Source organism: Magnolia sinica, chromosome 9 (assembly GCF_029962835.1).
Source record: "Magnolia sinica isolate HGM2019 chromosome 9, MsV1, whole genome shotgun sequence".
Classification (NCBI taxonomy): Eukaryota; Viridiplantae; Streptophyta; class Magnoliopsida; order Magnoliales; family Magnoliaceae; genus Magnolia; species Magnolia sinica.
This window is the reverse complement of record NC_080581.1, coordinates 14,043,921-14,070,849: the sequence shown is the minus strand read 5'-3', so window position 1 is coordinate 14,070,849 and position 26,929 is coordinate 14,043,921. Positions and strand designations below refer to the sequence as shown.

The following is a 26,929-nucleotide window of genomic DNA, read 5'->3' as shown; positions in this document are numbered from 1 at the left end:
TTTCCTTGATTTCTCTTTACAATGAGGGTCGGATTCATTGTTCCTGATGGACCCATGGAAGTTTTACCTCATGTTGGGAAGATTTGAGAGAGCAGGGAGCTCAATGGTGGTCCATCTCTAACCTTTTTGGGGCCTGGGGCCTACAGATGTAAGCCAAAACTGTCGGTGTACTGGGACACCCATGATTATTTTTCACTAAAACTTTCCAACTTCACAACTATCTCATCATCTCATCATCCATCGAGAAGAAATGGAGAACGCAACAATCGTTGCTTCAGGATATAGTTCAGTTTCGGCCATGGGAGTGTTTTCGCGAGTTTTGGTTCTCTTTTTTTTCCTTTTTTTTTTTTTTTTCCGTGTGTGCTTTTTTCTTTCTTTTGGTTTCCCCTGCTGCTTTTTTCTAGTTTCCTCTTCTTTTTCAATGGAAGTGACATCTTTCAAAAAAATAAAATAAAATAAAATCATCCATCAAACTGCCAGAGTATCGGCCTTTTGAGATTCAGTCCTCTCCCAGATTCAAGCCACAAGAAATTCTTAAAAAAAGAAGAAGAAGAAGAAGAAGAAGAAGCAATGACTCAGGTACTTCAAAAAATAGAGGAATATATCATTAGAATCTTTATCAACCACAAGAAATGATTCTAACAAGTGAAAAAATAATTATAATAAAATGAAAATCATATTCCTATTCAAACTAGAACAGAACCCAAAAAGACCATTATCTCCCTCACAAAATCATCCCCACCAAGCTCCCCAATACAACCAAACTACTCACAAAACCACCCCTCCAAACTGCCAAACCATGAGCACTGCTTGTCGGAGCGACTGCCGGCCCATCGAACTCCATCGGTGAAGGGGCAGGAGAGATGCTGAAAAACCCGCCTCCCCTCACCTCTGAGATGACAACGACGATTAGCTTCTGGCCATTCTCACAGTGCCCTCCTGCTCCGCTGATGAAGTAGAACGGCCCAGACCGGTCAAGCTTCACCACCACATTTCCACCCTTGTGTGCGGCGATCGGATTTGACACATTGCAGCTCTGGTAGCCCTCTCTAGTCACTTGCAGCACTGAATCCTTCTCACCATCAAATTTCCAAACTACGAAAAAAGAAAGGAAAAAACATCAGGAAATATAAAAATAAAAATAAAAAATGAAGAAGAGAGAGACTACTCAAATGTCAAAATCAAGTGAATCCAAATGGGAAAGATGAGAGAACCTAATGTTTGGGAGAACCCCAGATGGGAAAAATCGTCAGAAATGAAAGAGAACCCAAACGGAAAATGACAGAACTCGGAATTTCAAGAAAAATCAATTGAGAGAAATCAAATTTCGGATGAGAAACCAGATGTGAAAATCGTCAGAAATCAAAGAGCAAACACATTAGAATTACAAAAACTGATGTTCCAAAGAGAACCCAGATGGGAAAAATCACATAAACCATAGTTCCAAAAGGAACCCAGCTGGGAAAATGGCAGAAATCGATTTTTCGAAGAGAAACCAGACAAGAAACCGATCGAATCCGAAGTTTGCAAGAAAACCCGTATGGGAAAATAACGAAAATAGAAGTTCTAGAGAGATTCCAGAAGGCGAAACTTACCAAGTGAATCGCCAATTTGGAAACGGTTAGCTTCGGCCCATTGATTTAGTGAGTCTGAGGGAGAAGATGGGATTTGCCATGCGTTGGTCTTGCCTCCAACTAAGAAATCTTTAGCTTCTGAAAGGCTGAAGAGAAGAAAAGAGATGAAGATTAGTGAGGAAGTCAGAGCTCTTGCAGAAGCCATGGAGGAACTTGATTGAAAATCCCTCTCTTTTTCTTTTGTCGGGGAGAGAGAGAGAGAGAGAGAGGGGTGGAGAGAGTTCAAGTGTCCTTCCTCTTTTTTAAATGGTAAAAAGGAAGTAGCCGTTGGGTGAGGTTCGGGGAATCAGGTTCGGTTGTTGGCCCGGTTATCCGAAGCTAAAATCTGGGAAGCGTGACGTGATGCTTAACGGTCGGAAAGCGGGCTGTTTTCTTTTTTCTTATTTTTTTATAAGGGAAAAAACAGTGATACTCTGGCAGAGTGTGATAGATGATACGCGTGCACTTATAAATTACTTAGAAAGTGCATATTTGGATTAAAAGTTATTAAAATTAAACTGTCCAAATTATGATTCCCAGTTTAGATGTATCATGACCCAAAACTTATGCTTATTTGATTATCTGACTATTGGATTAGTGGACAATTAATGGACGGTTAAAGATGAAAATATCCAATGGTCCCATTTCATCAACAAACTAGAGGTCACAAATCAGAGGTTAGGATTGTTCGGCGAGTCTTATTTTCAGTATCAAGCATCATATACGGCTGGAGTATCAAATAATTCCCATTTTCCATACAAGACAATTCTCCACGTTGGGACCTGCCTGATTAATGGCTCGGATCTCGTACACGTGTCACGTACGGATCCCCTGAAGTCTTCTACATTACGCGCTGGCTTTCAGCTTATACAAGTAAGTCCCATGGTTAAAGTGATCCAAACCGTTGTTGTGATGAGAATCACCATGGTCCATGCACCAAACATCTATGGATTGGAAGATCCTAGCTATCGATATCTGGCCTTTTCATTCTTCGAATGCACCCCACTTGAATCACTGAACAATGAGCCAAGCTAGGACAGACAGCTTTCCATCATATCAACGGTCTAGATCACGAGGGTATGGGCCCCATGCATACCCACTCTGAAAACACACAAGATTCTTTGTAATATCAACGATCTAGATCACTTGACTATGACCCGCAGTGCACAAATTGAAACAACAGACGATTCTCTATAAAACCAACGGTTCGGATGTGTGGATGTCTGTACATCCCCTGATTACGAGTAAAGATATACAAATGACCATCTGTTTCAACTTGGTTTCCGAGAGCCATTGGTAATTTCGTGCAGTTTGCTTATTTTAGAAGACACGCGACTTGACTGTAACCCTCAGCTATGTGGGGCCCACCATGAAGTTTGTATCATATCCACTCCATCCATCCATCCATTCATTCAGCCAGCTCAAACATGAGTGAGATTGAAAGCTCAAGTGTGCCCCACCACAAGAAATAGTGGGGATTGAAACCTTTTTGATCAGTCTGATATTTATGTTTTTCAATCGTCCAAAGTGGGCATCACCTAATAAACGGACTGGATGGAATATAAACATCACGGCGAGTCCCAAGAAGGTTCCGACGGCAGGCTTTTCCATCTTCACCGTTTCCTGTAGTGTGGCCCCCTTGAGTTTTGGACGGACGCGGCTTAGGTGGATACAGGAACTACCGAGCTCGGCGGTTGCAGGACTGGAGCCCACTGTGATGTATGTGTTTCATATCCACACCGTCCATCCACTTTTCAATCTCATTTTAGGACATGAGGCCAAAAAATGAAGTAGATACAGTCCTTCAGGGAACCACATCACAGAAAAGAGTAGTGATTGAACACCTACCATTAAAAATTTCCTACGGCCCACCCACCTACCGTAATGTTTATTTACCATTTAACCTGTTGATAAGGTCAAACAAAAATAGAAAACACAAATACCAGCTTGATCCAAAGCTTTTGTGGTACCCGAGAAGGTAGGTGTTCAATCATCACTGTTTCTTGTGGTGTGGTCCACCTTAGAATTATATTTGCTTCATTTTTGGGGTCATCTTCGAGAATGATCTATCCAAATTGATGGACTGGATATAAAACACATACATCACAGTGGGCCCCACAGCATCGAACTCGGTGGTTCCCCGGATCCACCAAAGCCACGTCCTGCTTAGACAGAAGAGTGGGCCCATCAGACCTTTGGGGTAACCGGGTCATAGACAAGTTGGATCCTTTTAGAAGAGTCAATTTCATATTTTTACAAGGCCGGAAGGGATGAAATTTGAAGGTGAGGTGGTAAAATCAGGACGCCCAAATAGAAAAATGGGCCGTTGGTTCCATATCCGTATTAATGAGGATTGTTCCCACCACAGATTATTCTATGATAGGGTTAGAAAATTCATAAAAATTTCACTCTTTTAGGGGTCGTTTAGATGCCTATAAATTCATACAGCTGTAAATGATTGTCTGTGTTTAGATAGCTTGTAAATCGTTTAAATCTTGTAAATGAAGAACTAATTTTTGAAAATATAATCGTTGGGCTGTAAATAGAAAGCCTGTAGATGGAATCACAGCCTTTTGCCTATAAATAAAATGGGGTTTCAACTGACAACACCATCATTACCTAGAAATCCATGCCATCCACCCTAATACCATTCAATCCCTTCCAATCCACCTGGCCAAACGGGCCCTTATAGTTAGCCCCATTAACAGGCATTCATAAAACCCGTTAGAAAAAAGGAAAGAAAAGAAAAGAAATATGCAAGTAGGACAAGAGGTTTGCCAGACCCACAGGTGATTTATGCGCAGCACATGTGCCGACCCAGTGAACATGTTAAGTGTGAGGTGGCCCACATCCATAAAATCAATGCTGGTGAGCTCTTTCCTCAGTTAATGGCATTTACTAAATGTCATTGGACACAGTTGTTGGATTCTCGACCATGGTTGCAGAACCAATTGGAGCCAATGGGCCACTATTGTGGGCTTCATGCAAGAGAGAGAGAGAGAGAGAGAGGTGTGTAGAAGCCCCATTGAAAGACTGTTACACGTTTCTCATTAACCCCATTTATAAGTTACAAAAGGAGGCCTTTAAAGAGCACAAATGCAAAGGTTTGAAGAGTTAAAACCATTCCAAAGAGGAAAAGGTCGACATGTCTGTGTTCTCTCGGCCTTGTGAACATGTTCGGCACATACATAAACAACCCGGTACATCCCTGCACAGAAAGAAGCCTTATTGTTAGCCTTGAAACGTCAAAACACAGCATGCTGTCTGCTAATCAATTCTCCCATAAACAGGTGCTCGACATGTCGATCTCCATTTATTGATTGTCATTTCTTTAATGCTGGACAGCCGCACAACTGGCCAGCGTATCGTGATCGTAACCAACAATTGTCCAATCGAAGATCCAATGGTAGTATAGCACACGCATGATGGAGAGTAACAGGTCCGCATGTTAATGCTGATGGTTAACAAGTATTTACCATGTTTAATGATCAGGCGGGAACTGTTTAACTATACAATCTTCAGCCAATGACAACAGTCCACAAGAATGGCCAATTGCATCTGCCTCTGATTTGAGTGGGGTCCCCAACTGCATCAACCAATCAGAACTGCTCAAACAACTCACTGAAACAACCTCATATATCAATGCTTCTAGTGGTATCTCTATCGCAAGGAATTATTCAGTGCTGGGACTGGACAAATGCACAATTTAACAAGCCTTCCAATACTATATGTATCCCAACCATAATTCAGTGATCCAGATAGTAGATCATACAGGCCGGAATTTGGATGTGGTATGCACCAAAACTCCCATGGATTGGAAGGTGCTAATCCTTCCACCTTTGGTCTTTGCACTGCTGATTATGTACCATGGCAGTATCTTTGACTTTACTCAACCATCTATTTGTAGGCAAACATTCAAACGGGTTTGGATTTTTAAAACTGGGAAATTTTTTGTGCGTACCCCATCCATAGTGTAAATCCATCAGATCAAAAGTCTGGATTCACCGACTCATGGGGCCAACTTGTACAGAATGGTTCATCAAAGAATGCATTCAACGGTCTGATTTATTCCTATATCACCTCAGAGAATGCATACCTATGAGCAGCCAATGGTCTGATTTGTTCCTAATGCTGCTAGCTGCTTTTTGAGGTTGAGGATCTCAGTCCCCTGCAATACCAACCGCTTTTTAAGTTCTGCCGATGCTTCGGTGTATTTCTTGTGACTGAATGTGAGCTCATCCACTGAATCCTTGTATTTGCCTCGAAACATGTCTAATTTCGCTTGTGCCATCCGTAACCTCATCCTGAGTTTCGTCTTCTTTATGTCATTATTTACTGTTTCCTGTGAATATGGAAATACAAGGCATAACCAGTTATTGAAACATTACAACAAAAAGCAGTTACCATAAATATTTTAATAGTGAGGATTGCTAAACACGCTCGCAGCTCTGCATCAGGAGACACGACAAGCTGGTGTGTGTGGGACGTCAGCTTCATGCATCAAATGTGGACAGTCAGCAGATCTTTTTGAACGGTCCATTTTTCCATGTATGGTTTCGGCCCACATCATTGACATGGCATGGCACACCTGATGCACTGCTCAGATCTCACATTTTTATGCAACCAAGTTTGGCATTCTCTGGGTGGCTGCAACTCCTATGGAACTTGGATCATTTGCACTGTGTGCAGGTTGAGCTAGGGCAGCAACTCAGGTTCAGGTCAACCCAAACCCGACTGACCCAACCTGAGTTCAGGTCAGGTTGGGTCTGGTTGTCAGGCTCCTTGGTTTAGGGTTGGAAAACCCCAACCCAATTTGAGATCAGATTGGGTTTGGGTTGAGCAAATTCAGGTTGGGTTGGGAATAAACAATGTATCTGGGTTGGGTTGGGTCAGGTCAGGTCGGATTGGGGTTAAGTATAGAGGAATTTGGGTTAGGGTCGGGTCCTCTAGAGGTTGGGTCAAGCACAGTTTGACCCTCAACCCAACCCGACCTGCCCAAGTTGCACCCCTTGGTTGAGCTTGTCAAGGTCCCTTACTTTCAGTGGAAGAATCTCATTGACATCGTTTTGAATGATGCACCTAACACAGTAACACTCGTATGCACAATGCAATACATCATTTGACAGGCATATCTGAATTTGTGTTTCCAAAGGCTTGACACAGAACATCCGTTTGAAAGTCAAGTTCTTGTGCAATGTACAATCAAATGAAACAAGAGACAAATCAAGGAATCTCATTGTGGGTAGAAACAATAATTGGACATTGAAAAAAAAATAAGCAAATAGAGAGTACATCATTCAATATCATTTGAATCTAAGCCATGCGATAATTTAAATATACTACTTATTGACAATTTATGAGCATCTACTAAAAATAGTTTCGGCAAATTCAAATCCATGTCTTATATGCGCTGCTATAAAGTTCAACAGTTGAGATTTACTAATAGACTCTTGGCAAACTGGATGCTGACCTTGTGCATCTCCACTTCCATACTGGAAAGCCTCCTGGTCAGTTCTTCGATATCAGTTCTTGCTTTTAGTGTCTGCGTAGAAAGAAGCAAACATGATTAACCTAACAGATTATGATAACCTCCTTTTCTTTTCTTTTTCTTTTTTTTTTTTTTTTTTTTTTGAGAGAGAGAGAGAGCAAGCAACAAAAAGGGAATTTATTCTACAGAAATCAAAGGGAGATGGATGTCCCTGTACAAAGATCAGCTCTATTCAAGATTTCAATTGCTCATGCTACAGCAACATTATTAATCACTTTTTTCAGAGGATTTAACAAAGTTTTAAAGGATCTGAGTTTCGTTAAATAAGTAGTGCAAGGACTATGATCTGCAGCCTTGAGCAGCCCATCAGAAAAGCATTGCTCGCATGCCCCTATATAATTGATGGCACCGACCGCAGACTTTCCAAGGCCCTACTGATGCTCAACTTGAGCATCCCACAAGGACACAACCAGCCACTTTAGATCTCCAAGCCTCTGATGGAATTGGACACCAAAGTAGCCCACTCTTTCTCAATATCCTTCGCATTTCAACCCTTGAATATTTTAGACATAACACCCATTCAATTAATGGAATCTTTGATCTTGTCGATTAGTCTCCTTGTTCACCTGCTAGTCCCTAAAGATTTGATTGTTCCTTTCTTTCCAAATCTCCAAGAAATTTGTAAACAGAATGTTCCGAAAGACTTTCCTTTTGCTCCAACATGGTCCACTGTTCTAGCTTATAACCACCTCCCATAATCAATTGCTCTTTTACCAAGCAACCTGAAATTCTAAATCCAAAGGTATGACGCAGTTGTGCAATGGAGGAACAAGTGCTGTCCATTTGACTCATTGTTTTACACATGATACATCTATTTGGCATGGAGATGCCCATTCGCTTCAATGTCTCCACCGTGAACGCCTGTGAATTATCACTATCCATAGAAATACCGAAATTCTAGGCAGAGCCACCAACATCCACAGAGGAGCAGAAAACTGGGCCTTTCCACTGTCAGGCAGATTTCTGGAGAATGACTTGGCTGAGAAGATGCCTGGCAGGTCTCTCTTCCATATTCTGACGTCTTCATCTCTTTGGTTGGGATGGAAATCTTCCAACTTCCAACAGATGCAACAAAGCTTGAAGGTCCACCACCTCATCGTACTTTGGTTCCTTCTTAAAGTAATGTTCCATACCCATTTCCCCCAGATTACTTCAAGCATCCTCCCATCATGGTATGATGGTCTCATGCAAGCACGTATAATCTTGGGAATTTGACGTTCAGCACTGTCCCCAATCTATACGTCCTCCCAACAGTATACTGAGACTCCCCTATTCACCAAAAATATGAAAACCTTCACTGAGCACCTTTCCCCATGGTGTTGTTTGATGACCATTTCCATTATGCCTTTCCAGAACTTCGACACGGGTCCTATGATCAAGACCTGGGTCACAGCCCCTATTCAAGATTGTGTATTTCTCTGCAATCACCCTGCGGTTTTTATTCCGACCGAGCCCCCATCACCACTTGCAAAGAAGGCTCCTATTCCTTATTCTATCCCTGCCAATTCCAAGCCCTCCTTCCTTTGCTTTCTGGACTTCCTTCCAGCTGAAAGATGGAATCTCTTCTTTATCTGCAGAGCTGCCCCATAGGAAATCTTGCCGAAATTTCTTGCTCTTTGCTGCCACTGCTGTTGGGATATTGAATAGGGATTAAAAAACAAAAAACAAAAAAAAAAGGAAGGCCCTCTAGAGTTGATTTAATTATGGTACCCTCCTTCCAAGAGAAAGATAGCCCTCTTCCATGACGCTAAGTGCTTCACCAATTTTTCAGAACCGGAGGCCACATTGATATAGTTGATGCGCTTCCTCCCTATGGCCTAGATAACAAAGAGGGAATTCCTGTGACTTATAGCCCATTGACACAGCAAGACTATTGAAGATCACACCTCGGATCTCTATACCCACCATAATGCTCTCGCCCAATATCTCCCTCAACCCCAATACCACTTCAAAACTTCTCAGGACATGCTTAATGTTCTTGACTTTATCCACTGCCACCTTGCACATCACTAGATTATAGTCTGTGAATTGCAGGTGAGAGAGCTACTGACCCCACTTGGAAGCCTTCGATAACACCCTGCGCTCTGCTCTTCTACCCATTTGAATTCAGGCAGGCCATGCGTGTTGAACGTGGACCTCAGGAAATTTTGTTAGATCATTATTTCATACATGTGTGGCCCACTGTGCAGATGACATGACAAAAACATCAGGCTGGTCAACTCATCAGGCGGGCAACATATGTTGAATGTGTAGCTCTGGAAATTTTGTTAAATTATTATTTCATACATGTGTGCCCACCTAATGAGTTCACTTGCCTGATCCTTCAGACAGGTTATCAACATGAAGGCGCCTACCAGATGCACAACCCAGATGTCCCATGCACATGCCACTTATGACATGCACGGAGGTGCAATGGGATAGCAATTAGCAAAGCTTTAGAAGAAAATGCAATGCTCTTTACAGTCAACATAATTTCCTTCTAAGTTGAATTCTGCATGTATAATGAAGATGAGACCTGCTCAACTTTTGACTGATCTGATGCTGTCTCCCTCTCCTTGAGTTGAGTTGACAATTTGTCCCTTTCTTGGTTAAGAACATTCAACTGCTTCTTTAGTTTGTCTAATTCTTCATGGACATGATGACGTTCTAATGAAAGGATCTCAATCTTTGATGCAAGTGCCTAGAGAAAGAATTATCAACAGTCTCTCAGCATCATTATTTATCACGTGAATAAACAAAACGAATGGCCAAAAGAAGCTACCTCTTGACATTTGAAATTCTCCTTTTCGGAATTTTTCAGGCAATTTCCAAGTCTATCAATCTCTGAAGATTTTTCCATGCTGCAACAGGCAAAGCACAAAAACAAATTAATGACTTGTAAGGATCAGGGAGTTTATCAATACCAATGATGAACAATGACAAAATGAAGTCAACTGAAGCAATCACACAGTCAACAAGACAATCAAAACAATTTTAATAAAACATTTTCTGGTGAATAGACGATGACTATGTCAAATAAAGCTGCTTATGGTAAAGAGGCTGGGGATACCCATTATCAATCTCAAGAAGTTTTCCAAAAGATGATATAGAATATTGAAGTTAAAGTTAGATGCTGATTATTGTCCATAATAATCACCGGAGGAATTCATGATCCTTCCTCCTATTGCTTCCGCTGGCTGAGCCGAGCTCTTCCTTAGGTCGTCCGTCCTTAGCAGTTGTTCCTTTGTTTTGGGCGCCCTTCGTAGGCTGGAAGCTTCCTCGGCATTCGAATATTTACATGCTCTATTCAAAAGGTCGGCCGTTGTCATCGGAGGGTTCTTATCTAGTGAGAAGAGAAACCTCCCGTCTCTCAGGCCTCCCATTATAGTGGTTAGAGCAATTTCTTCAGAATGTGCCCGTACTCGCATTGCCTCAAGGTTGAAGCGCTTGATGTAGTTTTTCAACAGCTCACCTTCCCTTTGAATGATATGAAGGAGGTGAGAGGCGGGTTTAAGACTTTCCTTCCCGCCGATAAAGTTAGTGATGAAAACTTTAACGAGTTGGGAGAAAGAACTAATTGAGTTGCTCCTGTCAGGGTCAGTGGGAACGCACGGCACATGACCGCAGTGGATGCGTTATGGAGTTCCATCCAGACCCTGAACGACTACAAATGCTCAGCTAGGTCACTAGTTCCGGAGAACTAAGCGATTTGCAACATGTGGAACCTCAGTGGCAGCTACGCCTACATGATGTTAGTAGTAAACAAAGGCTCGGTTTCCTCTAGTATTGCTTCCACTGGAGTTGGAGCATTTGCATGGTAGGCCTTCCGTATATCACCAATCTGGCTACGCAGGTCCTTTAGCTCGGCTTCCAATGGTCTGCCGCTTTCGGCCATTGCCTCAACGGCTACCTCGGGAATCTTATCGCGCCTTTTCCTATCCAGCTCGTGACGGAGCCGGGTAGGGCTCCAGTACTGGAGATATGAGAAGGCGTCGGCCTCATTAATCCAAGTTGTCGGCTTCTATGGGAGGCAACAGGTGCATCAGAGGAGTGAAAGGGGTCTTGGACCACTTGCTCTGGTGCCTGCCCGGCGCTTATATGGGCTGGGGCTATAGTTGCTCCAGCAACTGCCTCATTGAGTTCATATTGCTATTCAACGCTTCGAATTATTGTTCAAGGGAGTCCAGTCATCCTCCCATATTGTGAGACCGTTGCACTTGCCTCATAGGAGCGGAGTCAGCCTGTTGTTGGGAACTGGAATCCCAATGGCTGCCAGGCTGCTCCAGTGGTGCGAGATCGAGCGTAACAGAGGAGGCATGGGCTTTCTTCTTCCCTTTCGCCATTGTTGAACTTATGATGCCGTGAGAATGGCTTTAAATGCCGATTCCCACAAACGGCGCCAAACTGTTGATGCAAAAATCTGGTCCACCCTTTTTAGACCTTCAAGTACCTACACAAGAAGAAGACAAAGGAGACCCTGTCTAGAGCAGGGGACCCTCGATGCCAAAGTTAGGAATCTAGGTCTAGTAGAAGTGGTTTAAGGGTAAAGATAGTATGTGTATGTACCTTTCACCATCGGAGATCCGCCTATTTATAGTTGAGGAGGGATAGTGACATAGAGGGATCCTCCCGGTTTAGTAGGTGCATGTTGTAGATGAATTAGGATTCATAAAACATGGGGATTCTCCCGAGATCCTCGGCGGGTATCTCGGGATCCCGATCTAATCACGGATTAGCCTCTATAATCCTTGAAGAGAACTTCAAACCGCTCCCTTGGATAAGGTCGGACTGCAAACGCAGATAAGGTCAGATAAGCTCGTCCCCGCCGACCAACCTGTCCTTTCAATTAGGAAGAACATTTTTGTAGAACATCTTTGTGATGTCTAATTTCTGAAGCCTTTAACTTATTCATGAGTTCTGATAACCTCTTCAGGTTATCCCTCAGAGAGTCCATTCTGGGTCGTGCCGACCTTGGTCGTAACGACCTATGTCGTGCCGACCTTCTTCCTTAATTCGATGCTCGGGTTGCTCATCCTCTGTTGCGCATCGAGGCGTGCTAGATCTCGACCTGATCTGCCTATCTAGGTCAGTCCGTCTTTCCCTATAACATTGTTCATGGAAATCATCATTGAATAATTATTATGTTTCCTTTCTTTTCCCTTGGATTCCATTTATCCAAACATGCTAATTGTCTACAACTCGATGGAAGTTCCAATTACCAGGGTATGAGAAACATGTTTGTCTAATTGTTCATAAGTCCACCCATCCAATCAATTACTAAAAACTGTTTTCTACTATGTGTAATGATCACATAGTTCAGTTTGGGCCACCTATAGGTCAGTAGAAGCTTGTGGTGGTTGATCATTCATGGTGTGTTAGACAGTTACTAGGGATATTGAACAGCTACCAATTACATCTGATCACTGCCAATGGAGTTTGGAGGTTTGATTTGAGGTCACAAATAATGAATCATCTTAGAGATGATTTAAAGCATTGACCAATTTACATATCCCTAGAAGTTTTGGTTGTGGAATAGGTTCTGGATTAAAGGCCGATACGTATAGGTAACGGTTGTTAATCCACACCCTGTAATCCATTTATGATACAGCTGTAAAGGCCGATACGTATAGGTGTTGGATTAACAAGGTGTGGCATAACCTCAATAGGATCATATATAGTGAATGGGTATACAACTATACATATATCGAAATCTAGGACATGCGTTCAGATACATGCATGCAAATAAGCAATTTATTTTGAATTTATTATTTTTATTTAATACACATTCAGTTCTTTAGTTTTGTTAAAGAAGATCATGTTTTTGGGATTTCTAGACTTGCATACCACCCTCTCCACACACTTCCACGTGCAATACAAATGCCGACTTGGAGAGTGAACATCTGAGAGGCGTACAAGGTGGACCCCACCATAAAATGACCATATCCAAAGGTTTGACTGCTCATCTGGTAGGCCATCCCTATATAAAGAATGGACAATTTAAACAAAATCAAGGCTCCACATTCAATTACTATGTTTGGCAGATCTGATGAATGGACAGGCCTAATCTTTTTAAATGGTCATCTTTAGAGTGAGGGTGACATAATGAACTACTTCGACGTTCCACCCACTTGCCAAGATGGCACATGTCGCGTGTAAAAGATGCCTGCAGTGGAGGGAGTTTCAGGCTATCAAACCTCTTGTTCTTTAGTAATGAACTATTAATGTTGACAAAGTTTTACATTGTAGTACCTTTTATACATATTATCATTAGAATATAAGAATGATTTTGAATTTAAAGATAGCAACCTAAAACAATAGGATTTAGTAAAAACATATCCTACTGTCCTACAAGTACCTGTGCGTATCCAGTACTAGTATCGTTACGCTGTCGTGTACGACACCATGCGGGAAACATATACAATACAAGTATCTGGATTCGCTGAGCTTTTTCCACAACTAGAGTTGTCGGTTCTATTCAGACGGATTAGGGCCTTGTGGGTAGGGATGGAGCAGAAGCATCTATTGTGCTGCCAACAATCATCGAAGGGGATTCCACAAATGTCATAATGTGGGCTTCCTCTAACAAAATTTACCCGTGGAGGTTGGCGAGATACGTACAGGAAGTAAAGGAAATTAGGGAGAACATCTATCTCATTTTCCCATTCAGACAGGGAAGAAAATGATGTAGCCTACGGATTTACAAGGCAGGGAATTCACATCCGATCTCTAATAATGGGAGATTCTCTCCCTTCACTATAATTATGGCCTCTCTTTTATTAAGTTTCATCTTTTCCTTCAAAATAAATCTAGGAGTCACAGGTCAACCTAGCAAAGTATATAGAAGTAGATGAATGGTCTTACATTTTTGGTGCTCAAGAAAGTTGACATCCAACGCCATGAATGGATAAGAGGGGAGCCCATTTGGTCAAAGGCCCTAGATGTAATTGTTGGCTGGATTAGTGGAATGCATGAAAAATGAGATTCTCAAAATGGGTTAACGACAAAGTATAACCATCTAAAAGTGATATTACATTATTTTCATCCACAATTCTAAATAGGATACTAATAATGGTAGTTCAATCAAGGAATAAATAACAGTATTGGGAGCAAATAATACAGTTAACTAAGGGAGGCAACATTATAAATTAAATAAATAAATAAAAAGAGGCGGTGGCAACACTAACCTGCATTTTCTCTCTTGTTCTAGTTCCTCCTCGGCAGAAGTCACCCTTTCCCTGAGGATCCTACATTGCTCTCTACATGCATTCAATTCGTGCCTCACCTATTTTAAATATACAAAATTGAGTATATCATTATCTTTACCATATATAACGTGAGTAGCCACAAACATTTTTACCCCTACAATTAATTATTGAAAGATTTGAAAATAAAAGAAGATTAGATGTGTTGTGGCCCTTCAATAGGGGGTATTTTTGTCATTTTCTTTTTATTATGCGAGTAGCCCACACCCTATTTATCTTCTTCCCTTTTTGTGTGTAGCCTGCGCACAATGCAAATCATCAGGAAGCCTATCCAACAAAAAATTGCAGAACCCACTGTAATATTTATGTAACATCCACATTGTCCACAAGTTGTGTTGGCTTGTATTAGTGTGAAAGCCCCAAAAAGAAACAGATATAAAACTAAGTGGGTTATAACACTAGAAAAAGTGGGCTCTCTCTCTCTCTCTCTCTCTCTCTCTCTCTCTCTCTCTCTCTCTCTCTCACTATTTTTTTTTTAATTCCAAGGCAAACTTTTAATATGTTTACAAACATAAATACATATGGGGAAAGGGAACACCCCACCTTTATGGGTACATAGAAAAACATACATACAACTAATCCTAGTCATCTATTCATTCATGCCGTTGGGCAAAGTCATAGTGAAGAAAAAAAATTAACGCTCAAATAGCGCTAACCCTTTGAATGTAGCCCATTTTGTTACAAGCATCTCTTTTGTACAAGCCATGGATCAAATAGTTGGCATCATCAAAGGGACACTAGATCACCAATCGAAGAGTCCAGCAGTATCAGACACTTGATCCCGACTTTGGGACCATTTTGCTTCTCACTCAATTTTGGTTGTACATTTCTCATGCTACTGATCAAATGGTTACAATCATCCAGTTAGCATAATTTTTTTCACCATAGTTTGCCCCCAATGGTATGAATTAATGGACAGCCTAAGTTGATGATAGGACTTTCCACGAGTCACCCACACCCAAAACACACACACACACACACACACACACACACACACACACACACACAAGCATGTAGGTTGGTGTCTTATTATGTGCCGTGGAAAGCCAATGTTTTATGTCTGATCTCGGTTACTTTTTTATTAGAATGTTTTTCTTTCCCCTCAATTTTATGTGGAACTAATGAAACATGAGGAATTCAATGAGTTAAAGGAAAGGGTTTCCTATGGTGTCTTAGGGGAAGATGAGTTTGGACACAACAACCACTAGCCAAGGGAGAGTTTTGCTTCATGGATCTCGGTATCCAATATTCCATGATCATAGTGGCAGGAGTAGGAAATCAGTGAAAGGTCTAATTGGTCATCTTGCATGTGGGAACTAGCAATAAGTTGGTATGGAAGCTCTCCACCATCAACCTACCGGTGCCTATGTCGTTGAGTGTTCATAGATTGCAAGCCTTGTGTTTGGCCTAAATAAGCACCTGCATTGGAGGATTGCATCATGTTTAGACTAGGGTTTTGACTCACCCTACAAGGTAACATTAGTGCCTAATATACAAGTGTGGTTGGGTGCATGCAGTAAAAGCCCATATAGTCCAACAGGGGATCCACTTGGTTACCCAAGATGCATATAGTGGACTAACCCCATTTTAAATGTTTTGGATTTTGAATCAATCAATTCTAACCGTTAAACTATTTTGATTATGGTTGATGGGACATCCAATGCTCGAGATCTAGTGAAGAGTGATCCATATCTTGGACCAACATGGGATTAAGTCAAGGATGGTGGCCACGGAAAAGCATTTCATATGTTTAGGTACGTAGATCAAGTAGGCTTTTAGACGTTTGATTTCATAGGGCATACCAAAGTCTATGGGGTGAGGAGCACCTATTGGGGTTTTAGAAGTGTTTCCCTCTGAAACCCTGACTCCTTATAAATGGATCTTATCGCAAGGCAGATAGAATAGGAAAGGCTTGGGTGTCCCTACCCCTGGGCATGGTTTTGAGTATCGGTGTTGGCGAGTGTATCGACCCTACCAAAAGTCAATATTATACAATGTTGTGTATCAATATAGAAAAGTATGGGGAAAAAAAAAAAGGATTTGAGAATCTATCTTTTTGTGTTTTAAACATGTATTCTGATAGTTGCTAAATATTGCATGATTATCATCGATTTCACATTATTTTCCCTTGAATAGGAATGGTAAATTGGCCTTATTAGATGAATTTCATTGTGTAGAAGAATGTTAGAAAACCAAGAGGATCTGAGCCGTTCATGAAGATTTAGAAGCCCAAGGGAGATCAAAAGCAAGCATTTGAAGAGTTGAAGAATCTAAACTTTGAGGATCGAAAGAATCAACTACTTTCTATGGAGGAAATCGTCGAATGTGTGCCTTGAAGTCAAGTGAAAAAGACAGGAAATTTTTTATCAATCGATAGGATCTTCGATTGGATCAAGAGAGTCCATCGATTGATGTCGATTAGAAGTCGATCGATCGAGAAAATTCAAGAAAATTGGATTTACTCGTTGGACATTTTTGGACACCTTCAATTCAATCGAAGAAAAAGCTTCGATCGATCAATAGGACATTGATTGGTTTCGATCGATCAAAAGGATCAATTGACGGTTTGCGCGATTTTGCGTAAGTGCGAGATTTGTTTCAAGTCGGTGGAAAAACTCTATTTAAGAGACGTTCCTAAGCATGTTTAGGGCATCATAGAGACGAAAAGAGAGAGCAAGAGGAGGAGAATTCTCTTCTACTTCTAGTTTTCTTCTCTTCTTTTTAGTTCTAGTTTTTGATATTTTTCTTCTTTGATATTAGTTTTAATTAGTTATGGACCTTATGGTTGGCTAATCTCTTAGCTAAGGCTAAGGGGTGAACCTTTTGATGAATTCTTAATGTTTAATTCATTTTAATTCAATGATTATGGTTTGATTGATGAATTATAATTGGTTGATTGAAATTTATAGTTTGGTGAAAGCTTTGATCTGTAAAATCCCTTGATCTATTCTTAAACTATGGGTACAATAGATGCTTGGAATTCCATGAGATCAATTACTTAATTATTCATGTTGAAATCAATCAATTGAGATTCATATCTTATTTGAGAATTATTATTTGATTTAATTGTTTCATCTTCCTATTAGAATGAATCCTTATTCGATTCCAATTGAGTTATAAGGTTGGATTGACAAATTAGCATTGAGGATTGATTAAAAGTAGATCCCTAGCGCCTTAGTTTTCTCTTATTGATTGTTTCTACGCAATTTCAAATTCACCCTAATGGGAAAAGCCCAAATTCTTCTAGTTCTAGTAGTGTTTTTATTCTTTTGTCCCAATGAATCGACCTCAAACCCACCGAGTACTTTACTACTTCGCCAAAATTTGCCCAAAATACAAATAAAATCTGGCAGCAAATGGTAAACTATATTAAAAAACATAAATTCACCTATATCTATCATTTGAACCCTTTCCCTAAAATTATTTTGAAAAATAAAAATAAAAATTTCATAAATGCCCAAAAATAGCATGAAAATATAAAATAAGAAAAAATTGTAAAACATTATTTAAGCAATGCATGTGTAAAATCTATAGATCTATAGTATTAACATTGACTTCATGCATCATTAGAACAATTAGTTGAAAAAAATTTAAAAGTAAAAAAGAAAATTTTTGAAAATTTTAAAAAATACCAATGAAAATTGCAAAAAAATATATACATATATGCAAAAATCCTTAAATCAAACACAAACCAAGCATGATTTGATTGATTCAGGGTTATCATGCTATTTCAACATGATTACAGAAAGATTAAACCAAAAACATGTTTGTACCAATTTTTTATTTTCCCCAAATCGGGCACCCAAAGTTCAATCCTTCTACTCAAGCCCAAAATACTAGTTGTCATCTTCAAAACAAGTGGAGATCTAGTTAGAATTGAGCATAAAACAATCACTGAGCAAGAGAAAATCAAAACGAAAAGGAAAATAGATGAAAATGTGAAAAAACATAGACGATTGTTTTTTGTACATGTATCAATCTGACAGATATGTGTATGACGTGCCGATGCTGATACGGACTAGTTTCTTTTAAGACGGGACGATATGGACCTGTGTCACGTATCATACTGTGCCGATACAGATACGATACCGCTATTCATAGGGACGTCTGGAGAGAGTGAGTGAAAGAGAACAGAGGAGAGAGGACAAATTCCTTCTCTCCTCCCTGCCGTCATATGAGTGTGCGCACATGAGTCCACCTATAAACGGCTCCCAAGGTGCACAGGCCCAGCCCTACCTTGGGCCATGCAAGCAATTCCACTCTTTGCTTTCCTCCGACCTACATTGGAGTATCGACGTCAGATTTTTGCAACAATCATACAGCACAAATCTGAGGTAATATCCTGACCATTGGTTTGTGAATTTTTGGAATTTGATTGTATTTAGATGGAGATCCTATGTTTAAATTCTAAAATCTGGAACTTTTCAAAGTTTTAAACTTCAATGTCTCTCAAAATTCACCAACAATCTTTGTCTATGAATTTAGCTACGAGCGTCAAGCTGGACAAGAATATGGGTGTTTGGACGCGTCAAAGTCATTAGAGAGGTTAAATTGGTACTGCTATATTCGCTATTCCTACCTTTAATAGGTTGACACAGGTATAGACAGGTGATATTTATATTAAACACAGACCCACATGCGCGTGCACACACACACACACACATAAATGCATGATTAATCTTTAAAATGGCCATTTAATTTGTAAAGTTAGGTTTTTTTTTTTTTTAAGTAAAACATAGGCATTTAACCTGAATGCAAAACTATTCATCAACTTGTAGTATAAGTTGGACATGAATTTATGCCAGAGACAATAAAATCATAGGAATAATAATTAAAAATCATTATCATAGCCTTGTTCCAGCCATTTGGAGTTGGCTTTACAAATCAGTGATGTGGGTAAGAGTTGAAATACTAGTATCAACAACCCCTCAAAGCTGCAGAGCTAATGTCAACCTATACTCATAAACATCATCATAGCCTTGTTCCAGCTATTTGGAGTTGGCTATACAAATCAGTGATGTGGATAAGTATGTTAAATACTAACAGAAGGCTCAGGCATGGATCATTGCTGATACAAACTGCAAAGGCTAACATGACACAAAATGAACCATTTAGGAGATATGTTGCACACCAAAATCCGATGTTGGCAAGATAAACAGTGACTTCTGTGAGAACTGGTTGGGTTTGGGTAGAACTCCAGCCATCATTATCATGTACAGAGTAGTCCAGTACCTCTGAAATATCTTTCGATAACAAGGAAATGTCATCATTTGATAACTTGGCTTGATCAGCTATGGATTCAATGGAAGCTTTCTCTTTAGCAGCCCATATCGCTTTCTCCTCCTCCAGTTCTAGAAGTGCATCAGTGAGTTGCTGTAGAGTCAAGATGAAGTCTATGAGTTCATAACATGAATGCTGACTACAGAATGCATCGTTTCCCAGAAAAATTGAACTTCTATTGACTACCATTGCCATATCTTCTTTTTCTCTCGACAATGAACTGATAGAACATTCCATTTTCTGACAGAGGGATTCAGATTCACCCAACTTCAGTGTCTGCACAAAAAAAAAAAGTTTCTAAATAACAAAGATAGAATGGGAAATGGACTTGGCAAACACTATGATTGCTAAGATGCATCCATTCTTTGTACTTCTGGTCAAACAGAACCACAACCTTAATGTACAACTAAAAGTGGAAAATATGGACGCATTTTGCAGTCTGCATGGGTGTAAATAGTGCTCTCCTTGGATTTAAAGAAAAACTAAAGTCTAGATATCAGTTTATCAATAGGTTTATTTTCTGTTGGAATAAATTAAATTACTAACTAATAATACCCAAGGATAACCAGAAAGTCAGAGCAAAAGTAGGAAAAACATACCATGCTAGCAACATCTTCCTGCAACAATTTCAATTCTGAGTTCGTAGTGCTCAACTTGCTGGAAATAGCTTCCAATTCTGAAGCTAGAATTTCATTTCTAACAAAAGCTTCTTCTTTTTCACCATTTGCAGCCAGTAAATCCTCTTCCAAAGAAGCAATCTTTGCCTCCATCTCAAATGCACGGACTTCTAGCTTCTGGTAGTCTCCCTTTAATACCCAACAGAAAAATGTCAAAAAAAAATAAAAATCAGAAACCTCCATTTCTGCTTTTGAGATTTCTTTCAGTTGTATTGAAATGTAAGGATGACAGAAGATCCAACACAGGCAGCATTAGTGTTTTAAATATCAACGATATTGGTTGATATATTGTCTTTCCCACAAGTGTGATATGATATATGACTGGAATACGTATTTTACAATATATCGATGGTAATATTACCGACCCCAATTAGTTCAGATAAGGATCAGATGGTGACGATGACAATATCCTGAATATTTGCCAATATATCAGCACACCTCCAGTAATAAAACTCTACCGTTTTGAACGGAAGCTGGGATATTTCGCAGGTTTCAACTGGAACAGCATAAATCAACAGAAATTAGAAAACAAAAATATTTTTGGCCTTTTCTCTCTTTGGGGGAGGGGGATCACGATTGGAGAGGAATTTCAGGCCGGAACCCCAAAGGTCAGAAAATGCTTCTTATTCTTTTTCTTTTTTTTCAATAGATTAGCAAAGAAACCTTCTGAAAAAATCCATGCCCATTTGATGCATTGAAATAGATTTCAAGCAAGAAATTTGGATTCCAAGGTGAAGAACAAAAGAAATTGGCGAAATCTGAATTTATGTGGTTTTTAATATTTAAAATTGTTGTCTAAGGGCCTGTTTGGATTAGTGGAATCCAAAAGGTAGATTTGGAAAGGAAAGCATCGCATCTAAGAAAAACCATGGATAAGTAGCTCACATCTAATGGGCAAAGTCCACCAATCCTAATGCGTTTGGACAGATTCCTCACATCTCCGAAGTGGATGGAAAAATTCCCTTTGGTCCAGCTAGTAGGGCTACCCAGGCCCACGTCCGATCACAGGCCTATTATACTCCAGGGTGCATCAGAGAGTTGGGGGCCCGAACCTTTCAGGTTCAAGCTGATGTGGCTGGAGTCTGAGGGGTTCTCCAAGCATGTGGAGGGGTGGTGGCAATCCTTCCAAGTCATCAGTTCGGCAGGATTCAGACTCCATTAGAAATTAGAACTCCTCAAAGAGAAGCTGAAAGTCTAGAAGAGAGAAGTGTTCCATTTGAGAGAGGCAGACTTGGCTGGAATTCTGGATGAAATTCATTATATAGACCTTAAGGAGGAGGGGGGTGAGCTGTAGGTGGAGGAAAAGGGGAGGCAGGCTTTCCTTCTGATTATTTCAAACTCCTAAGGGAGGAAGAAATCAAGTGGAGGCAGCATTCGTGGGGCCACTGGTTGAAAGAAGATAACAAGAACACAAGGTTCTTCCACGGTATCGCTTCGACAAGAGCCAGAAAAAATAGACTTGGCTACTTGGTTGTTGATGCCTCTAGGGTCGAGGCAAAAGAGAAGGTATGTGAGGTGATCATGGGATACTGTCAAAAGCTTCTGATCAAAAGATCATTGGGTCCAGCTGAGGTTATATCACCTCCAGTTCAACAGTTTATCAAAAGATTCAGTCGCTTCTTTGGAGAGACATGTTTCTGAAATAGAAATTAAAGTTTCTATGGATAGTTTTGATCGTGATAAAGTTCCCAGGCTTGATGGTTTCCGCTCGCTTTTTCTCAGATTTTTTTAATGTAGTGAAAGCGGGGATTTGGTTGATTTTGTCAAGGAATTTTTCTCGGAAGACAAGCTTTTCCCAAAGTTAGGAGCCTCTTGTATTGCTATTATCCCTAAGGTCGAGGGAGCTGAAGGCTTGAAGGCTTTAGACATGTCAGTTTAATCGAGAGCATGTACAAAATATTGGCTACAGTCCTTGTTTCTGGATGCAGAGGGGTGCTAGGAAGTATCATTTCCCCCAACCAAGGGGGGCCTATGGAAGGAAGACAAATTTTGGATTCTACTATTACCCCCCACGAGTGTATCGATTCCCACTTCCATTATAAGAAGGTTGGGATTGTTTGTAAGCTTGATGTGGAGAAGGCATATCACATTGAGTGGGAGTTTCTGGACCATATGCTGGGGAGGTTGGGCTGCAGAGCAAAATGGAGAAAATGGATCCAGGCCTGCTTTAGACCCCCTATTTTCTCTATATTAGTAAACGATTCCCATAAATGTTTCTTTAAACCTTCCGGGGGTCTAAGGCAAGGGAACCCAGTCTCCCCTTATCTATTCCTAGTCATGTTGAAGCCTCTAGCTGGTTGCTAGCCAAAGGGCAAGAGGCTGGCCTTATTAGTAGCTTCAGGGTGTCCAAGTTGGGGGATTGGGTTTCACACCTCCAGTTCACCAACGACACTATCATCTTCTATGAGGCAAACCCCACTATGATAATTTGCGAAAAGTTGTTATTTGTTTCGAGGCAATCTTTGGCTTGAAGATTAATCCAAGTAAGAGTGAGATGTTGGGTATCTACCTATCCAAGGAAGAAATCTCTAAGTTGGCATCATCCTTTGAATGCAAAGTCAGGTCTTTTCCCTCATCTTACTCGGGGCCCTTTGTGCATTGGAAAACCGGCCAAACACCTTTGGGATAAGGTGTTAGAGAGGATTGAATGAAAATTATCTATATGGAAATGCCACTATCTTTCTCTGTGTGGTCAGCTAATTCTCATTAAAGCAGCTTTCTCCAACACGCCCCTTTATTTCATGTCCCTTTTTAGGTGCCCCCCAACAGTTCATGAGAAGTTGGCCAAGCTTCAGAGAGACTTCCTATAGAGGCGGTCTGCCACCATCTGAAATGGGAAGAGGTCCACAAGTCGATGGTCCAAGGTGGTGCGAGATTGCGGGACCTTTGCAGTATGAATGTGGCCCTCCTAGGTAAGTGGTTATGGCGCCTTGGTGTGAAGGATGGAAGCTTTTGGCATGAGTTAGTGGCTAGCAACTATGGCCTTCAGGAGGGGGGATGGGAGACTAGGAAATCATCACTTTACGAGGCTTCTCATATTTGGAAATATATTGTGGCGCTTCGTTCAATTTTTTCATGGGGTATTTCCTTCTCCTTGGGGAATGGATCCAGGATTCAAGTTTGGGAGGATAACTTGTGCGGAAATGCTCCATTGCAACAAGTTTATCCTAGACTAGCCCTTCTAGCCCCATTAATTGGTCTAAGAGTGTCGGGTTGCTACTCAAGAAGCAAATCTTTTGTTTATTGGTATCCGCCTTGGAAGAGGAACCTTTTAGATGTTGAGTGGGATGACTTTCTCTCCCTTTTAGACCGCTTATGATATGTCTTCCCATCAGGGGGGCACAATTCTATGGTGTGGAGCACACACAATTGGATTGGGACACAATTCTATGGTGTGAAGCATACACAGTTGGATTGGGACACAATTCTATGGTGTGGAGCATGCACAGTTGGGTCATTTTTCAGTTAGATCCCTCTACAAGGTAATTCGACCCAAGGACCTTGCAATTCAAGGGGGGCATGCTTATCATTTTTTTGTCCTATGAAGCCCCTCCCAAGGTGGTTGCGTTCACATGGCTGGTAGGAAGCGGGTCTTGACTATAGACGATCATTAAAAAAGATTATTGCCTATCCCAAACATGTGTTGCTTGTGCAAGCAAGATACGGAAACTATTGACCACTTGTTTATTTGGTGCCTGTTATCCTCCAAGGTTTGGGAGCATTTCCTTGTCACTTATGAGGTGTCATGGGTTGTCAGGCTGTGTTGGGATCCTCCTTTGGGCGTGGCACAAGGTGGAGGGAGGAAGATCAATCGAGATGTGTGGCATCTTTCCTTGTGGGTTCTGTGGTGAGTAATTTGGGTGAAAGAAATAGGAGCCTTTCGGAATGCCTCTAGGTCGATCGAAGCAGTAGTGGAGGTTGTCAAAGTGGCTATCTCACAGTGGGCTACCCTCTGTTAGTGTTTTTTTTTTTTTTCCTCCTTTTTTCGACCTACCTGATTGTAGTGGCCTGGTGGCCTTTTTTCTCCTTTGCATTCTTTTCCTGCTTTGCTGTTGCAGGTAGGTTTTTTCAATAAAATTCCCTTTATCCCTTTTTGTATATAAAAAAAAAAAAAAGTAGATCCGTTGAAAAAACTCCTAAAAGGTTGTTTGTATTAGGGCATGTTTTGATTGTGAATTACAGTTGTAATGTATTGTAAAAGTGCAATGATTACAAATTACAATATCTGTCTCATGGAAATTTGACTGACAATTCTCATGTTTCGATAGGCATGGTAAAATCATAATGATAATACCTTTACATTACTGAAATGTCAAATCAACAAGTTCAGATAGGAGATTTCCACAACAATACAATATAAAACAATAATAATTACAAATTCCTTTACTTGTCTCCTACTACATCTGCATTTAACCACCGACTTGTGTGTCAATTTACGTGTTCAAACAAACATTATAAAATCATAATGATGGCACTTTTACATTACATTACGGTCGCAATTCGCAATCCAAATAGGCCCTTAGTTTCCATGAGTTCTAGGGCAATATAGCATGGCCAACGGTTAAGGATTGAAATCAGTCTCTCAAAAAGTGTGGAAATGAGGATTATAAGTTTTCTAGATGAAAGAAAAACACCCTTTTTTTTGGACAATTGTGGAAAGGAAAACAATTTTCCACAAGAAACTTTATTGTCACAATTGGCGGAAAGTATTTTCTTTTCCACAATAAAAAATAAAAAATAAAAAAGACGATTACACCAATCCAAATAAGGCCTAAAGATAGACCATATCTTGCTAGGTCTGTGGTCAATTTGGCGTTGTTTTCATAATTTTGATTTTAGATATTTCTGTTTTTTTTACATAAAATTCAGCAAAAATCGATTTTTCTTTTCTTTTTTTAAGTGTGGACAGTTGGAATACATGTGGACAATTTACATCTACACATGCATACATTAGATCAGATTTTTTTTCATCTCATTTTCTACTTTTTCTAGTAGCTTTTTATTTTCGGCAATTTTCTGGAAAGAATAGCATTAGTTTTAAATTTTCAGCAAAATCAGTTTTTCTTTTTCTTTTTTTAGTGTAGATGATTGTAATACATGTAGACTCTTTAGATCTACACAGGCATACATGAAATCAAACTTTCTCATCTCATTTTCTATTTTTTTTCGTAGTCTTTTCCTTTCAGCTATTTTCTGGAACGAATGGTGCCAGTTTTAAATTTTCACAAAAAAAAAAAAGGAGAGTGGATGGTTGGAATACATGTAGATTCTTTACATTTACACATGCATGCCTTCGATCAGATTTTTTCATCTCGTTTTCTATTTTTATAATTTTGTTATTTTCGGATATTTTCTATAATGAATAGTGTCAATTTTTAATTTTCAGCAAATTTCTTTTTTTTTTCTTTTGTGCTGAGTGTGAAGGTTGGAATGGATGTAAACACTTTACATCTACATATGCATGCATTAGAACAGATTTTTTTCATCTCGGTTTCCTTTTTTATAATTTTTTATTTTCAGTTATTTTCTGGGATGAATACTATCAGTTCCAAACTATCATCAAAATTCATTTTTTTTTACTTTTGTTTTGAGTATGGATGGTTGGAATACATGTAGACTCTTTCAATCTAAACATAAATGCATTCGATCAAAAAATAAATCATTTCATTTTCTATTTTTTGATTTTTTTAAAAAAAAATTTGCTATTTTTCTGAATGAAGTGTCAATTTCTTTTATAATTTTTATTTTTGATTATTTTTTGGAATGAAGTGTCAATTTTAAATTTTCAGCAAAAAAATAAAAATAAAAATTCTTCCTTTTGTTGTGAGCAGATGGTTAGAATACATGTAGACTCTTTAAATCTACACATGCATGCATTAGAACATATTTTTTTCATCTCAATTTCTATTTTTTGATATTTTTTATTTTTTGTTATTTTCTGAAACGAATAGTGTAAGTTTTAATTGATGCAGGGCAATTAACCACTTGCTCTAAAAGCTTGAACTGTTAGAGTATAGTGAATTAATCCCTTTATCTCATTGCCCACGCCCCACATCGCATGAGTTAGGACCTCGGCCAAACTGCCCTCGTGGGCCCCAAATCACATGGGTACCGCCTTACACGGGCAGCCCACCCCGAGTGTGTCCCCGCATCCCACAAGCAACCCCACTCGAGCCCAGTGTGAAATACGCATTAATCACCCCCAGTGAGGAGTCTCGAACACGAGACTTCCCCCATGGGCCCAAAATCACATGGGTCACCCACCCCGAGTGTGTTCCCACATCCTACGAGCTACCCCACTCGAGCCCGGTGTGAAAATGCCCCTGCATTAATCACCGCCAGTGAGGAGTCTCGAACACAAGACCTCCCACTCTGATACCAATTTGATGCAAGACAATTAATCACTTGCTCTAAAAGCTCGAACTGTTAGAGTGTGGCGAATTAATCCCTTTATCTCACAGCCCAGGCCCCACATCGCATGGGTTAGGACCTCGGCCGAACCCCCCTCGTGGGCCCCAAATCACATGGGTACCGCCTTACATGGGCTTCCCACCCCGAGTGTGTCCCCGC

General features: G+C 40.2%; 2 protein-coding genes across 5 annotated transcripts in view; both read right to left on the bottom strand.

The window, feature by feature from the left end:
• Positions 1-580: 580 nt before the first annotated feature.
• Positions 581-1,850, bottom strand: LOC131256950 (early nodulin-like protein 15). The gene is made up of 2 exons (XM_058258071.1): positions 1,596-1,850; positions 581-1,095 (listed from the first exon to the last, which is right to left on the bottom strand). Exons 1-2 carry the CDS (start codon positions 1,777-1,779, stop codon positions 725-727), a joined length of 555 nt encoding a protein of 184 aa, XP_058114054.1. The 5' UTR covers positions 1,780-1,850; the 3' UTR covers positions 581-724.
• A 2,788-nt stretch (positions 1,851-4,638) lies between these two features.
• The window catches only part of LOC131256949 (kinesin-like protein KIN-7O), a 57,491-nt gene continuing 35,200 nt past the window's right edge, over positions 4,639-26,929 (bottom strand). Inside the window, exons 25-33 of one of the 4 annotated variants that reach the window (XM_058258069.1) lie at positions 20,282-20,488; positions 19,869-19,958; positions 19,635-19,775; positions 14,325-14,422; positions 9,923-10,001; positions 9,677-9,841; positions 7,084-7,155; positions 5,699-5,955; positions 4,639-4,986 (exon numbers count right to left, since the gene is read on the bottom strand). In XM_058258069.1, the coding sequence (XP_058114052.1) occupies positions 5,710-5,955; positions 7,084-7,155; positions 9,677-9,841; positions 9,923-10,001; positions 14,325-14,422; positions 19,635-19,775; positions 19,869-19,958; positions 20,282-20,488 (1,098 nt within the window). In that variant the 3' untranslated portion in view covers positions 4,639-4,986; positions 5,699-5,709. Of the gene's footprint in view, positions 5,200-5,698; positions 5,956-7,083; positions 7,156-9,676; positions 9,842-9,922; positions 10,002-14,324; positions 14,423-19,533; positions 19,776-19,868; positions 19,959-20,281; positions 20,489-26,929 lie in introns of those variants that run through there. The other 3 variants (XM_058258068.1, XM_058258070.1, XR_009177027.1) reach the window with 3 other exon arrangements.